General features: G+C 35.3%; 1 protein-coding gene across 2 annotated transcripts in view; it reads right to left on the reverse strand.

Annotated features, from left to right (window-relative positions):
- The window catches only part of LOC136027666 (atypical protein kinase C-like), a 94,887-nt gene that overhangs the window by 9,641 nt on the left and 68,603 nt on the right, over positions 1 to 16,643 (reverse strand). For both annotated transcript variants that reach the window (XM_065705111.1, XM_065705112.1), the window contains 5 exons: positions 16,357 to 16,458; positions 12,840 to 13,009; positions 5,321 to 5,555; positions 1,620 to 1,800; positions 241 to 359 (listed from right to left, as the gene is read on the reverse strand). In XM_065705111.1, coding sequence (XP_065561183.1) covers positions 241 to 359; positions 1,620 to 1,800; positions 5,321 to 5,555; positions 12,840 to 13,009; positions 16,357 to 16,458 — 807 coding nt within the window. The remainder of the gene's footprint in view (positions 1 to 240; positions 360 to 1,619; positions 1,801 to 5,320; positions 5,556 to 12,839; positions 13,010 to 16,356; positions 16,459 to 16,643) is intronic.

Raw genomic sequence — 16,643 nt, forward strand, 5'->3', positions numbered from 1 at the left:
ATACCGAGTTTTCAGTTTTATATATTCATTTCTTCTTCATTTTACATTCTATTCTTCATTTGTTCTACATTTTCATCAACTAAACTAGCGACAGACAATATAATAGTAAAGTTCAGAAAACTTAAATAACAAATTATTAAGTCATTAATTCAAACAAACGTGATTAAAATTCACATAAGCGGTTGTTTATCAACCACATATATTCACATCTCTTATGGACCAGATAGAAAGAATAGTCACCTTGAAACAGGAAATCCTCGGTATTTTGATCCGGATTTTCTGACGCCCCAACTATGTCAAACGGACTTCTTCCAGCCAACATCTCAAAGAGCAGAACACCCAAAGCCCACCAATCGACACTGGAAAGACAAAAAACAAAATATTATGATGAAAAGTTCAAAAACAAAATAATTTGAAGCCCCAAATGAAAAAAAAAAAAAATGTTTGAAAATACGACCCATAAGGACAAAGGACATATACCATCCAGAAACATTGATGGCGGCAGTTGTCGAAATGTCAGCTGCCGGGTATTTTTTTTTTCACAGGGACAAGCAGCCAGGCTGTAGACCAACCTTGTAGAGGCTGGAATCGAACCACCGTTTACTAACCATTGATCAATCGACAGCGCCATCACAGGGTAAATGACACAACTAATAAAAGTTATACTTACTTAATCTACCGAAGGAATGTCAAATTCCAAATTAAATATTTCAACTCATTTTATGGTAAGGGATCTCATTCTTTTCGGATTCCGTACGGAGAGAATAGAAGCACAGGAGAGAATCGCAATCCAATGCTGCAGCTTTATCTTAGACAACGCTATACACATTCTAAGAAATTGAAATTGTAAAAAAGAAAGTAACACTGGTATTCAAGATAATACTCAAACGATAGGTGAAGCGAAAAATACCTGATGTGCTGTAAGAGCAAGAAGAAAGAGAACATCGAAAATACAATCAACCTTATAGGACAGGGTTGAAAAAAAATCAACTTGAAAAATCTTAAAGGAAAACCTTCCACCCTTTCAAATTATAGGGAAGAATTTAAAACAAATTGAAATATCATAGGAGGGTTTAAAGAGTAAAGCATTGAAAAGATTAGACCGGAGAGGGAGCATGTGCATGTGTATTGGCCTTAGGCGACTTGGTGCTCCAGCAAATCCTTGAGACCCACCAACTAAAGACCATGTCAGAACCCATAACTAATGCATCATAATATACAAATATCCCAATATCGTTGTTTTAAGTCTTATCCTAAGTCATCATCCTAAGCCTCAAGTCTTTCGTCACTTTCACTCCCTTGATTTTTGAATTATTGACTTGATGGAAGTGATGAAAGACTTAGGAGCCAGGTCCCGCTAAGGGCAACTAAAATTTTGGAAGAAACAACTAGCGAAAACAATAAGCAAGATAAAAAAACAATCAAGCCGTAAAAAGGATAGAAAGAAAAAACATGTGGCGGACCATAAAAGCTGGAAATTGATGGAAACAAAATCCATCACCATGTCTGGTGGTAGACAAGGTTAAGAAGCGAGAAATGACTAAGTATATATTTGGATATACTTTCCTTTATAGTGGAAAATTTATATGCACTGAACTCATATTGTTATAGGTTTTTACCTGAAGCTGTATTCCTCTCCTCGCAAGATTTCTGGGGCTATGTAATTTGGAGTCCCGCAAAAAGTAGATGTTGTATCACCAGGTCGAATACCCTCTTTACACATACCATAGTCAGTGAGTTTAATATGCCCTTCGTGGTCCAACAGTACGTTATCCAGCTTCAAATCACGATAAATAATACCTAAAATTACGTCAATTTCGGAATAATGCCACCAACCAACACGCTTGAGGACTAACTTAAAATAAATGATTAAATATATGAAAAAAACATTTCCTAAAATAAAAATTAATGATCTATCTAAATGAAAAAAAAAAAACATTTATATAATATGCATGGAAAAGACAATGGTCTACCGAAAAAATGGGGAAAAGTTCTGTGAAATTCAAAAAGACAATTGCTCAATAATGCACTACAGAAATATTATATCTGTCGGAACATTTTTTCTCTTTTCGAAAAAGAAAAATTATAACTTCAGATTTGAAAAGAAGAGGGATAAACACAAAAAAACTTTGCCAATCATTTGGTGAGTGTTTGAAAACTCACACACAGTGGCGTAGGAAGGGGGAGGTGGAACCCCCGAGGATTTTTCTTAGGAAACAGCAACAACTATGGATAACAGCTAAGAGACAAGGGTCAAAATAAAAAAAAAAAACGAAAACAAGAAAATCATGAGTTCGCTAGGGCAAATCAGGAATATTGTCTTACGTGGCAATTTCTCTTTAAGGAAAAGATGAAATCTGTTTAGTGCAAATTTTACTTTACACAAGGTGAATCTGTAATTAGTAAATACCCCATTTAAATTGGTCAAGGAACCGTTAGGTCATGGATCAGAACTTCTTCTTCAGCCTGCCTCTTCTCCTGTTTTGAATAGACATTTAAGTTTTGCAAATAAAAATATATGCTGATTGCTGTTCTCGGCCGTTTAAACTGCACAAGCAATACAGCTTTTTGATCCAAAGAGATTCTGTAGACCTTACGGCTGTTCATTTTTTGGGGTGCGGGAGTTAGTCTGAGCCTGCTTTGTGCATCCGTTGTTGTGCATTTTTGAACATGTTGTCATGTTATGAACTAAATCCGCTGTCGTGTATTTTCTAACCTATTATCGTGTTGTCTTACATAGTTGTTGGGTTGGTTGAAGCGAATTCAAACTAAGTGGAGCTTAAGCAAATCTTCACAACTCACTTCAAATGACATTTTTGTCAGTTTGGAAAAAGTAATTCCAAACTGATGAGGAGGTGAGTAAAGCAACCATCACAATTAGCTTTAAATCCGACGTCAAGCATTTTAAAAAATATTGTCATGTTATCAACTAACTCTGACATTGTCGTCGGTGTGGTAACAGTGATTCCAAACTGGGGGGTAGCTTAAGGAAACCATCACAATTCACCCTAAATCCGCTGTCGTGTATTTTCTAACATATTATCGTGCTGTCTTACATAGTTGTTGGGTTGGTAGCAGCAAGTTTAAACTGACAAGAAGCTTAAGCAAATCTTCACAACTCACTTCAAATTCACCGTTGTGCATTTTCGAACATGTTGCAATTTTATCAACTGATACTGACATTGTCGTCGGTTTGGTAACAGTGATTCTAAACTGACAGGGAGCTCATAGAAACCGTCAGACTTCACTTTATATCCATCGTTGTGGATTTTCCAATATGTTGTCATGTTATTTACTGACACTGACACTGTCGTCAGTTTGGTAGCAGTGATTCCAAACTGACGAGGGGCTCAACGAAAGCGTCAAACTTCACTTCATATCCGTCGTTGTGCATTTTCAAATATGTTATCAAGTTATTAACCAACACCTACTTTGTTGCCGGGTTGGTAGCAGTGATTCCAAACTGAGGAGGAGCTCAACGAAACCGTCACACTTCACTTTATATCCATCGTTGTGGATTTTCCAATATGTTGTCATGTTATTTACTGACACTGACACTGTCGTCAGTTTGGTAGCAGTGATTCCAAACTGACGAGGGGCTCAACGAAAGCGTCAAACTTCACTTCATATCCGTCGTTGTGCATTTTCAAATATGTTATCAAGTTATTAACCAACACCTACTTTGTTGCCGGGTTGGTAGCAGTGATTCCAAACTGAGGAGGAGCTCAACGAAACCGTCACACTTCACTTTATATCCATCGTTGTGGATTTGCCAATATGTTGTCATGTTATTTACTGACACTGACACTGTCGTCAGTTTGGTAGCAGTGATTCCAAACTGACGAGGGGCTCAACGAAAGCGTCAAACTTCACTTCATATCCGTCGTTGTGCATTTTCAAATATGTTATCAAGTTATTAACCAACACCTACTTTGTTGCCGGGTTGGTAGCAGTGATTCCAAACTGAGGAGGAGCTCAACGAAACCGTCACACTTCACTTTATATCCATCGTTGTGGATTTTCCAATATGTTGTCATGTTATTTACTGACACTGACACTGTCGTCAGTTTGGTAGCAGTGATTCCAAACTGACGAGGGGCTCAACGAAAGCGTCAAACTTCACTTCATATCCGTCGTTGTGCATTTTCAAATATGTTATCAAGTTATTAACCAACACCTACTTTGTTGCCGGGTTGGTAGCAGTGACTCCAAACCATCGAGAAGCTTCAGTAAATCTTCAAAACTCACTTTTAATCTGTTGTTGTGCATTTTCAAACATTTTGACATGTTAACAACTGATATTGACAACTGAGCTGACGGTTTCTATGAGCTCCCTGTCAGTTTAGAATCACTGCTATCAAACTGACAATAACGCTATTTTCAATTGATGACCTGACAACATGTTGGAAAATGCACAACAACAGATTAGAAGTGAATTTTGAAGATTTACTTAAACTCCGCGTTGGTTTGGAGTTGCTGCTATCAACCCGGCGACAAAGTGGGTATCGGTGAATAACTTGACAACATATTTAAAAATGCACCACGACGGATATGAAGTGAAGTGTGACGCTTTCGTTGAGCCCTCGTCAGTTCGGGCAGGTAGCAGCGATTCCAAACTGACAAGGAGAATAAGTACATCTCCAAAAATGACATCTAATCTGTTTTTGTGCATTTTCAAACATGTTGTAAGGTCATCAACTGACAATATCATTATTGTCAGTTTGGTAATCAACCGATTATCTTCATATTAGCATTATCTTCAGTTTAGTAACAGTGATTCCAAACTGACAATAAGCTCAAGAAAACCAGCATAAATCACTTCAAATTCGTTTTTCCGCACTTTCTTGCATGTTGTTATGCCATCAAATGGCATTAACATTGTTGTCAGTTCCGTAGCAGTGATTCCAAACTAAGGAGGAGCTCATGGAAATCATCACGTTTTGTTGGCGGCAATCTTCGCTGGCAACACTCTAAGGGGAAGATATTACTAAACTTGATCGCAGATATGACGAGTGTCTCGATTAGTAAGGTAATTATCAAGAGAATGAACCTTAATTGCATGTTACTTTTGACAATTTTTTTTACATTCGCCCATCTTCCTCTATGGTCAATCGAAGATTGAAAAAAAAAACTTGAAAAATTACTTTTTTTTATTTCTGTCTTTTTTTATATTCAGTAAGTTAATCAGTAATTTCTTATGGCTGGAGTATTTCTACTAATTTTTATAGTTTTTAACTAAATACCTATTTTTATAAAAGTTTAATAGTTCACATAGTCACAATAAATAAAATTCAAAAATTAACCAAATTATGACACTCACCTCGTTTATGTAAAAAATTTAAGGCCAACGATATCTCAGCAGAATAGAATCTGGCATGCTCCTCAGGTAGACGGCGTTGACGCTGCATATGATACATCAAATCCCCACCCCGAACAAATTCAATAACAAAGAAAAGGCGCGAAGCAGACTGAAAGCAGGAATGAAGACCAACAAGGAATGGATGATTTGATGCTGTTTCAAAAACATGCTTCTCAGTTTGTACCCAATCAATATCCTAGAAATGACCGTACTTAAAAGACAAATATTTGTTGAAAGAAGTCTATAAAGGTAAATATACAAGGGTATAAGTTGATAGAAGAGGTAAAAGTTTATGAAAAAAGATTTTACAGAATATTTTACAGCAATGGTCACCACGTCAAACTTTTCTTTTTAATGGTTGTATTTGTTCGTAGGTGGTGCAATAACCTACTATAGTAGCCCAATTTTGGACCCTCTTTAGTGGTGCCACAACCAATGCGTACCATTGAGACAGAATAGGCCAAGTTTACCAATGAATGTATACTCGAGATGTCACTATGACCTGGTCATGGTGACATATAGTGACATAGTGACTGTCATCAGTTTTGACCAATATGTTTTCGTCGTACGAACAAACCTACTGAAACTACTAGAGGAACTGTTTTAATAGTGGAAGAACCCAGAAAAACTGTTTATATTTTCTAAAGACAATCTTTTTTTGCTTTTTTTTCTTTTTCTTTTTTCATGTTCCAAATTCAATAAAAAAAATCGTTTATTATATTGCTGTATTTCCCAATAGTTAGTCTTTTATTCCTAAATTTACAGCACCAGGTACAATTAGATATCTTAGTTTCCACTAGTCTTTAGTCGAGGTTTATAGATGACTATTGAATCTTTTTTTTTTTTTGAAAGAGTCAACAGAGAAACTTTTAGGGATTACTTCATTAGGAAGATCATTCAAGATCGAAGTGCAACGCTGGATGAAGCTGTTCTTCAAGTAATCCGTTCTCAGTTTTCCATCATCAAGATAATTGGACCGAGCCGTGTGCCTTTGTGTCTGTATTGTTGGTCGGACAATCAGGGGAACAATATGAGCAAGATTTAGAGAAGGAGATGAATTCAGGTACTTGTGGAAAACAGGCATCGATACTACATCAAACTTCTCACTAACAGACTAGAGAGAGTCGTGGAGAACGACTAGATCGGCACTAGTAGCCCTATTTTAGATCTTTTGGAGTGGCGTCAGCAACGTTTTCCAAGCACCAGCATACAACAGGCATCCATACTCATTAATGGGTATGATGCAAGACTTGTAATTTGGGATGATCGAGCTGAGCGGTAGAAGGTTTTTGCAGTGAAGGGTTATCCCCAGCTTTCTTACGCAGGAGGTTCTCATCCAATCGAAGTGAGTGTTCCAAGAGACATCGGTAGGGAAGTAGATTCAAAGGAAACGAAGATGGTCGACTTTCTTTATAGCTCCGTTTTACCCTTTTTGAGCAGTAATGATGCTCCCCAGCTATATACTCTCCACCTTAAGCTTTTGACTATAAAAAGTGTTATCCCCTTTTAACTGTAAGTTTGTTAAATTCCCTATTAAAAAATAGAGTAAAATATTAAAGAAAGACGAATATAATACAACTTATCAAAACTATCTTAAAATTTAATTAGAAACGATTTGCTCTTATCAAAAGAAAATTTTGTTCTAGAAAAAAAAATATTCTATTAAATGGGTTTGGTTATTATTGAAGATAATAAAAGTGAAATTGAACAATCATATAGAAGTAATCCAATTAGATCAGATCGTAATTGTGATTATGAAATTGCCTTAGCGCAGTGTAGTTTATGATATTCGTGGCATAATATTAGTGATAAATTTAAAAACAATACATTTGAGTGTAGAAAAAATACATAGCAACCATGGATAAATGTTGTGATACCTAATGGTATGTATGATGATGAGTGTTTCAATTACTTTCTAAGTCATTATTTTAATACATCTAGAGAAATTTTCCCAATAACTGTTTCTTCAAATCCTACAACAATGAGATTTGTTATATTATTGAACGATAATTATAAATTTAAATTTAGTAGCGATTTAAGTATTATTTTAGGATTTGAAAATGATGTTATACATCACATAAGATTAATGAAGGTACAAAACTTCCGAATATTACAAGAAAAGTGGATAAAATCCAAATCCACTGTTCATTCAATCTTATTTAATATGGCCCCTTCCACCTCTTAGTTCGTTTATTTTCCCGTTAGTTTTCACCTGTTTTCGCTTTATAGTTGTGTTATCTCTTAGCAGTTCTTTCGTTAGTTGAGTTATGGTTGTGGTATATATGTTTTATCGCTCGTATAGTTGTGTTATTTTCAAATTATACTCCATAATAGAGAGGCTCCGAACACCCAGCATTGTATATTAAGCTCTGAATTTGACGTTTTTTTCTAACGTGACCAGATTCGTCCTGCGTCCTGCGCCCTTTTCATTGAATTTTTCTTCCCCCATGACATATTTCTCCAAGGAAAGATCCTCCCACATAGCCCCCTCCCCTCAACCCTACCCCCAAAACCAAAAAATCCCCTGAAAACGTCTGTACACTTCCCAATAACCATTATTATATGTAAACCTGGTCGAAGTTTGTAACTTGCAGCCCCTCCCCCGGGGACTATAGGGGAGTAAGTCGTCCCCAAAGACATCCTATTATTTTTTTCGACTATGCTGGATAAAATGGTAATCTCAAAATTTTGATCCGTTGACCTTGGGAAAAAAATGAACATGGGAGGGGGCCTAGATGCCCTCCAATTTTTTTGGTCACTTAAAAAGGGCACTAGAACTTTTCATTTCCGTTAGAGTGAGCCATCTTGCGACATTCTAAGACCACTTGGTCGATACGATGACCCCTGGAAAAAAAAAAACAACAAATAAACACGCACCCGTGATTTGTCTTCTGGCAAAAAATACAAAATTCCACATTTTTGTAGATAGGAGCTTGAAACTTCTACAGTAGGGTTCTCTGATACGCTGAATCTGATGGTGTGATTTTTGTTAAGATTATATGACTTTTAGGGGGTGTTTCCCCCTATTTTCCTAAATAAGGCAAATTTTCTCAGGCTTGTATACTTTTGATGGGTTAGACTAAACTTGATGAAACTTATATATTTGAAATCAGCATTAAAATGTGATTCTTTTGATGTAGCTATTGATATCAAAATTCAATTTTTTAGAGTTTTGGTTGCTATTGAGCCGGATCGCTCCTTACTACAGTTCGTTACCACGAACTGTTTGAAAAAAATATCTCGTGATAAAACGAAAAGAGTGAATTAATTCTTTGAAAATGTCAATTATACATTAATCAGGTAGACTTATCGATTTGAATGGTGATAATGTTGGTTATGTTTTAGATTTGAGGCAAGCTTAACAAAATTGAAAAAAGTGTAATGTTTATTAAATTAGTTTTAATTCATTCTTTCTCTTATAAATGATTGTGTAAAAATATTTAATAAATTTTGTACCGTAATAAATGTTGATTAATAAAAAAAATGTTATGCACAAGCTAATACGGTAGTGGTAATGGTATTTTCTTCAACAATATAGCTAACTCGGAATTATTCAAGACTTCCCTGAAAAATATAGAAGATGAAGCTTCATCAGTGTATAGTAATATGATTAAACATCAAATAGAGTTAGTAAAAAATAGAGGTATTGAATACGGGAAAGAATTCATCGATTTAAATAGAAAAGAATTAGATGATGTATTTAAAAATTAAAAATCAATAAAATAAGCTATTGGGAGTAATAAAAGTATAAAGATAGAAGAGTTCGAGAGATCTCTTAAATGCGTTGATTACAGACAAGAGGTTAAAAATTTCTGAATGAAATTTATTTAATAAATTTCTTCTCTGTATAAATCGAATTTAATTAAGTTGTTGCTCCTTATTGGCAAATATTTGAAAAGCCTATTGTTGATGATTCAACAGTGAAATATGAATTTACAAAATTAGAGAAACAAATTTTAATGTTTCAGAATTATCTAATTTTAACTTTATAACAAAAGATTTACAATCATGAATCCTGGTGATGGCTATCTTCATGTAAAAATAAAAATAACCCGGGACGCTGGGTTGAATACGAATGCTGAAGATATGACTACCTTAACAAGTAATTGGTTTAATTTGTTTAGAAATGCTAAATATATCACTAATTGTAAAGCAATTGAATCTATTGATTATGTTGGTGTGTCAACAACCGTTAAAAATATATTTGAATTTTCTGATGATTATTCAAGAAGCACAACCACGGACATGTTTTGGTATAAAGATAAAAAGCAAACAATTGTTTCATTTGCACAAGAAAGTGAGTTTGTAAGTACTTTCAAAGCTGCTGCAAAAGCAGGTGAAAAACCGATAATAAAAACAAAGAAAAATGATAAATTTAATAGCGGTCTATTAAAAAGATATAATAAAACAAAAGAAAGTCATGTAGTTACCATGTACTTTCTGTAATCAAGATTATTTGGATTTTGTCAAGTCAAAAATCATGTATTTAGAGGTGTTACTCACCAAATTACGTTGAAAAGGAATAATAATAATAATATGATTATAAAAAAAAGGTTCTCAAAATTTTAAAGTAGATAGAATGTATTTATCTTGGATTCTCCCATTATTAAATCCGGTTTATTCATTAGAAATGAGTTAGAAGGTAAACTAGTTAAAAACAATTCTTTTGAATTAAAATGGGAAGCGTGTAACACTTATAAAAGCGATTATAGAAATGACAAAGAATCGACATGGAGAGCAGTTTCTGAAAGATATAATACAACTAAAATTGTTATAGCATTAAAGAAAACAGAAAAAGTTCATAATGCTTCACAAAATAATACGGTATTTGATCATATGAATATGAATAGAACTGAAGTGAGAGTGAATGGATATAAATATCCACAAGAAGATTTAAAATGTGATTTTAGTACGAATAATAGGGATTATTCTGATATTTATCAAAGATTTTTACATTTAGGATACAAACATCAAAACGTTGATAGTGGAACTTTTGTTAACTATAATGACTTTAAAACAGTATATCCATTGTTTTGTTTTGATGTTTCAAAACAAGAACCTAATATTTGTGCATCTGGATCAACTGCTGATATAGAAATTAAACTTTTGTTATATGATAAGCCTGATAAGCCATACTACATTTACTGCATTGTGTTTTCAGAAAGAAAAGCAAACGTGGATGTCAATGATCATAAATTATATGTTAACCTATAAATTATTTCCGATTCAAAAAATTTATCTTATAAAATCGTCTCCTAATAAATGGAGAACCTTTTAAGAGAAATCAAAATCGAAAATAAATAAAATCGAACCGTTAAAAAAGAAGACTTGGATCTAGGAATTGAATATGAAATTAAAGCAATGAAATGTGTAAAAACTAAATATGGAAATAAACTCGTTATTACTATTAACTTTAAAGGTGAAGCGGTTGATATCTTTGCACCAAAACGATTTGATTCTACACCAGCTGATTTTGAAAGAAATTAAAAAAAATTAGATAAAGGTATGATTTTCAAGGTTATTGAAAGAAAAGGGAAACATAATAATAATTATCTGGATATTGATATCAAACTATCAATTAAGTATTAAGTCATATTAAATTATTACATTGAATTATTAGCATAGGAAGAATGGAATACAATTATTTAATTCTTATTTCACGAGAACTGTTTTGATCTTAACGCTCATGATGGGAAATAGTAAAAAATATTGGAGATTTTTATTTAAAATAGTGTAAATTCAAATTAAAAATGAGATAAATTGGATTGATTTAATGAGTGGTCCAGCTCCTGTATTCCTTATGCTACTACTAATTTCTGGAGAAATCCACTCTGGGGGTGCATCTCATTTTGAGACACCGAGAATGGGTGTGACACTTGCTCTTATTTCTGACAAAGTTCGGTGAAGATCTTATAGGCTACTCTGCAAGGTGTTCTGGTAATACAAACACTTCCCCCCCATTAATTCCCCACGAGTCACATCAGGTCTTCATCCCCAAACGCAAGAACTATGGCACTAGCATTTGCCTTCTATAACGTTTGGTTAAAATCTTGCTATATTTTCCTGCAAATGATCTAATAACATGATTGACCCCTTAATCCCCCCCCCAATGAAATGGATTATGTCAAAACCCCTACATCCAGGACGCTACAACTAGGACCCTTCATCTAACTCCCAAAAAAAGTTTGATTGTGATCCGATAGCCTCTTGTGGTAGACGTTCTAACGAAAAAAAAAATGCTTAGGACGCCCTCCTTCCACATACTGACCACTAAGCAGAGCACTTACTCTTACTTTCAATCAATTTTGGTTGAGAGCTGACAACCTCTTGGTTACATGTTCTCACACTCTCTCCAGTCACTTTCCACTCACTTATCTACTTCCACTCGCTCACTTACCTATGAGTGGAATCAGGGATGTAGGTGTTTTAGTCTACTTCTGGGCTATGCCTTTGCATAAGAACTAATTTCCTCTCCTCTCCTAAGAGTGGAATCACGGATGAAGGTCTACTTCTCGGCTATACCTTCGCGTGACATTTTAATTCCATTAAAGTAGAATTTTTTTTTTTAAATCAGAGCCTATGATTGGCAGATTAGCTTTTCCAGAGTGATTTCCTAGAAGTTTAAAGAGATACAAAACCTAGCCTCAGATCACAAAACACAAGATTCAGATCAGCCTCAGATCAGATCACAAAAGATTTTACGAAAGTTTTCTTTTACTTCTTATTGAAAGTATTGAGCAGGATAAAATAGAAATGGCTTAAATATTCATCGTTACTGGACTTGACATCGTTAGTCATCATTACTGGACCCCTTTTCACCACCAAAAACAATAAATAAAACAACAACAGCAAATCAGTAGTGTTGCTCCGCAACATAATTAGGCCTACGATCTTAATAAAAGCAGCATGTATTTGCAATAAAAATTGGTTGTCATAGCAACCCTCTTTATGGCGGTTTGACAACCGTCACAACAATTAAAATTTATCAGTAGAACTTAACCCCGCGGCCCCCAGTACGCTACGATAGGCTACGAAGGTATCACAGTGCCAATTAACTGTGTAAGACATCACAGGTTCGAGCCCTCCTGGTGGTAGATTTTTATAGAAAACTTCCATTATCGTCATTGCGCCTCATCTGATATATTATGAATCGTGCATTAATCCTTCGGAGGTAAGTCCGACACATCTAAAAGTTGAGGTTGTGATAATGAGACATTACGAAACTGATTATTAATTTGAAAATCGCTTCCGAATAAACCAATATAAGCGGGCAGGCAGAGATGAAGGGTTACTTATTTCAGGTCCTTGTATTTCATTCTCGCCCCCACAAAAGATGTGTTTACTTCCTCATATCTTCCATATAATTAACCCTTTTGTTCGTTTTTCAAAACTACATCGCTCTTCCCTGAAACAATTCCACGTAGACACCTGTAAACCAAAATAATAGTGATTGGTTAGAAAACTGACAGTAAATACCTACTTCATCATCCGTGACAAGTTCTTTTTTTATGACTTTCATGGCATAAACTCGCCTATTCTTCCTTAATTCAACAAGTAATACTTTGGCATAAGATCCACGACCAATGACTCGAACCAACTCAAAATCTTTGATTGAATACTGACGCTGAGTTCCGGGCTCAAGAGCTTCGTCTGGAAACGAGATAAAGATAAACTAAGCAAGAAAGCAATTTTTACAAACGTCTTAATGTAGAAAGCTAATATAGAAAGCATCTTAATATAGAAAGCATACTATTTATAGCAGAAACACGGTATTGGTAGTCGCTACAAAGGTAGTCACAGTAGGACTGGCACACATTTAATTTGAACTTCTACATTGCAAGTAGACACAGATTGGTACTTAACAACCACATAAACCTTAAATAACTATTTTTTTGCGTATCTATTTATAAAGTATATCAACCAAATAATTTATTCATACTAGAAAATTTAATGTCTATGTTACTGTGAATGTCCGAAATCTGGTTAATGTCGACATTCACTGGTGAATGTCCAAAATTTGTTTTTCCCTGCTTGGATTCAATTAGCTTTGCGAGTCATCTTTTGCAGTCTTATTCAAGCTATGATGGTAAAAGTTAAAGCTAGGCTGTACTATGTTAGTTTAGGTTAGGTTAAATTTGGTTATAAATATCAGAGACGGGTTAAAAACCTAAGCTAACCTAATCTAGCCTAACATAACCTGTCATCATCAAACCTTGCATAAAACTATAAAAGTTGTCTGGCAACGCTGACTAAATCCAAGGGGAAAAAAAAATATTTCGGACATTCGGGAGTGCATGTCAACATTAATGAGCTTCAGCAATGAGATACTCAATTTCTGAACTGATGATCGACGGAAAGGTGGTAAAAATACCAACAAAAAAGGAGGTCACTTCCGTAGCCGACAACATAGTACCATCTTCTTTCAATACCCTTAAGTAACTGGTTGTCGCTTTAGCAGCGAGTTTTTTTTACTGACAAATGCCATTTGTGTGGAACTGCCGTAAGTAAGGGCATAATTTTGTCCTTCATATATTGTCTCTTCACTCGCCTGTTAAGTTTGACAACATAGCTCCGTAACTTGGGTGAAACAACTGAATCGCTATTGCTACGAAGGTGGCAGTTAGTCTTAATTAGGTCCCTGTGGTTGCTTGTGATCCATGGTTTATCAGTATCTGTAACGGTAATGACTTCAGTCGGGAAACAGACATGGAACTTCTCCTGAAGTAGGCTATTTAGCTTAAGGACTTTGGCGTTGATGTGCGACTCGGAGCAAATGCCATCAAACTTGTATTTGCCGATCCAACAACCGAACGTAGAAATTGAATCTCTTGTTAGTTGTCGTATAGTAGTTTTGACTCGTTTGGTTTTGGGGATTGCTGAATTTGCTTCCCAGAAAATTATGAAATGATCGGAATTCTGGAGGGGTCCTAGGAACCGCAGTGCATCATAGAAGTCTGTAAGGTTTGTTAAGACCAAGTCAAGTATGCTGCCACTCTCATGGGTCGGTATTACGACAACTTGCCGCAAATCCGAGGCATTGGAAACCTACTGTTTGTTTGTTTGGTCAAAGTCACCAACAATCGCAAAGGCAGGAGAGGCATACTTTCGGCGCATTTTGTCTACGAAAAACTGTATGTGCTCAATAGGTTATTTCCTGTTTCTAGTATTCTCAGGGTAACAGACCGATGCGAATATCAAACACGAGAATCTTCTTGATAAATGTGTTGGTTAACATTCCGTCCACAATACCTCATGGTCGGAGTCAATTGGCTCACTTAACAGCTTTGACGGTAGGTCGTCCCAAAAGTAAAGTTCTACACCGCCTCCACGACGATTCAGGCCGCGGTCACGATGAGTATTAAAGTAGCCAGTGTAACTTTTAATGCGAGCTGACTCAGAAGTAATGTCCCAGCATTTACTTATTATTGCGATTGAGGCGTTGTTCTGCTTGATTATAACTTCAAGTTCGTCGATTTTATTGTTCCAGGAACCAGCGTTACACGAGTATATTAGGCAGCTTTTGTTTAGCTGAAAAACACTCAGGATGTAGACAAGGCGGCGTTTTGTCACAATCACTAATCATAACCTGGTACTGGTACTAGGCAACTTGGTTTACGCGGCAGGGCTTTAGTCTTGGTACTAGTTAAAATTAACGCTGGTATGTTCATCCCTTTTTTGAGTCTCTCTCCACGTTTCCCGTGATGAGATCGTTTGATTGATGTTGTGGCGATGGTAGAGCCATCTTGTGGCACTTCTAGAAGTCCAAATAGCAGTAAGCTGCAAATATAGATTGCGCCACTTCTCGCATTTAATTTGCATGACAATAGCACTAAGCAAAGTCAGCAGCCCTAAGTCTTTGGTTACTCACACCATCACTTCAGGAAACGCGAAAAAAACAGCACAAAACAAGCTAAACTGAGATGACGAGGGTAACCTGTTTCATAGCGCTCAGAGCGCTGTAGCACATCATACTTTACCTCCCCCCCCCTTATGTGCAAATATATAGTCCAAATATATTTCTAAGGTATTATATTTTTATCTTACTTTTGTATATTTCGTTGGGATTGAGCGTTAGAGAAACATATTAGAAGAATATTAGATAGGGGGTATATGATACAAGTACCTTACATTCTTCTGGCTCTACTATTTTCTTTAAAAAAAAAAAATTTCAAGTGTCCGAAAAATTTTCTTTTACTCTAGGTTATATGCACCTATCAAACAGTAAAATATTATAAACAATTCAACGAATCACGGAGCAAAAAAAAATTACTGAATTTTATTCTACGAATCTGTCAATCAAAAAATAGAAGAAAAAGAAAAAAAGACTATCTAAATTTCAAGCTCCCCTTCAAACTTTATATTGATTTTCAGATTTCATGTAATGACCTTACGTACCTTTTTTTCAGAAAAGAAAAGAATACGCCATGCAAAGTGACAGTTTTACCACTATAAGTGTTTAAATTCGGCTCAAAACTGGCTATACAAATAAGTCAAACAGGAAGAAACCATCAACAATTTAATATAACGAAAATATATGTGGGAAAGGGACAAAGGTTTTTTCTAATGGAGATACAAAAACGGTATTTTTCAAAATCTAATGGGGGAGGGGGCCATAAATAAACACTAACGATAATCAAACCTCAGTAGAAGATAAGCTACAATCAAACGATTCGAAAGCCTAGACAAAGGGCTAAAAACAAAGGGCAAAATATTGCAAAAAAAGGAGAGGGCTAACAAGAATAAGTCAGTCAATTCGTGCAGGCGGCTAAAAAAGGTCACTGAAATCCTAGTCCCTGAATCTATCAAGCAAAAAGGAAAAAAGTCATCGGAATTTCACCCTCTCCCCTCCACCTCTTTAGATTTCTAATGATTAACATGTTTCTGTAATGACCAATCGATTTTTTTTTACCAAAAAATGAATAACGCTTTAACAGTGGTAAGTCTCTGCCGCTATAAGCATTTACATTTATAACAAAATTGAATGAAACACCTCTTACCTGCTTCACCATCAACAATAGGTGATATTTCAGCACATATATCTGAATCCAAGGAGGTCTTACCAAACGCCCCAACAGAGGCAGTATCGATTCTCACTGGCACTGAAAGTAAAGAAAAAATAATTTACTCAATTAATTTCACGCACAAATCCTTAAGATCTTTTTTTTCTTTTTTTATTGGATGCTTTAAAGGATCTTTCAATAAAACAGAGGCTTGATAAACGATTAAGTGAAGCTGATAAAAGAGGAAATTTAATTTAGTCTCGGATGAATCAAAGCTGACAGCG

This window comes from Artemia franciscana, chromosome 5 (genome assembly GCF_032884065.1).
Source record: "Artemia franciscana chromosome 5, ASM3288406v1, whole genome shotgun sequence".
Lineage (NCBI taxonomy): Eukaryota > Metazoa > Arthropoda > Branchiopoda > Anostraca > Artemiidae > Artemia > Artemia franciscana.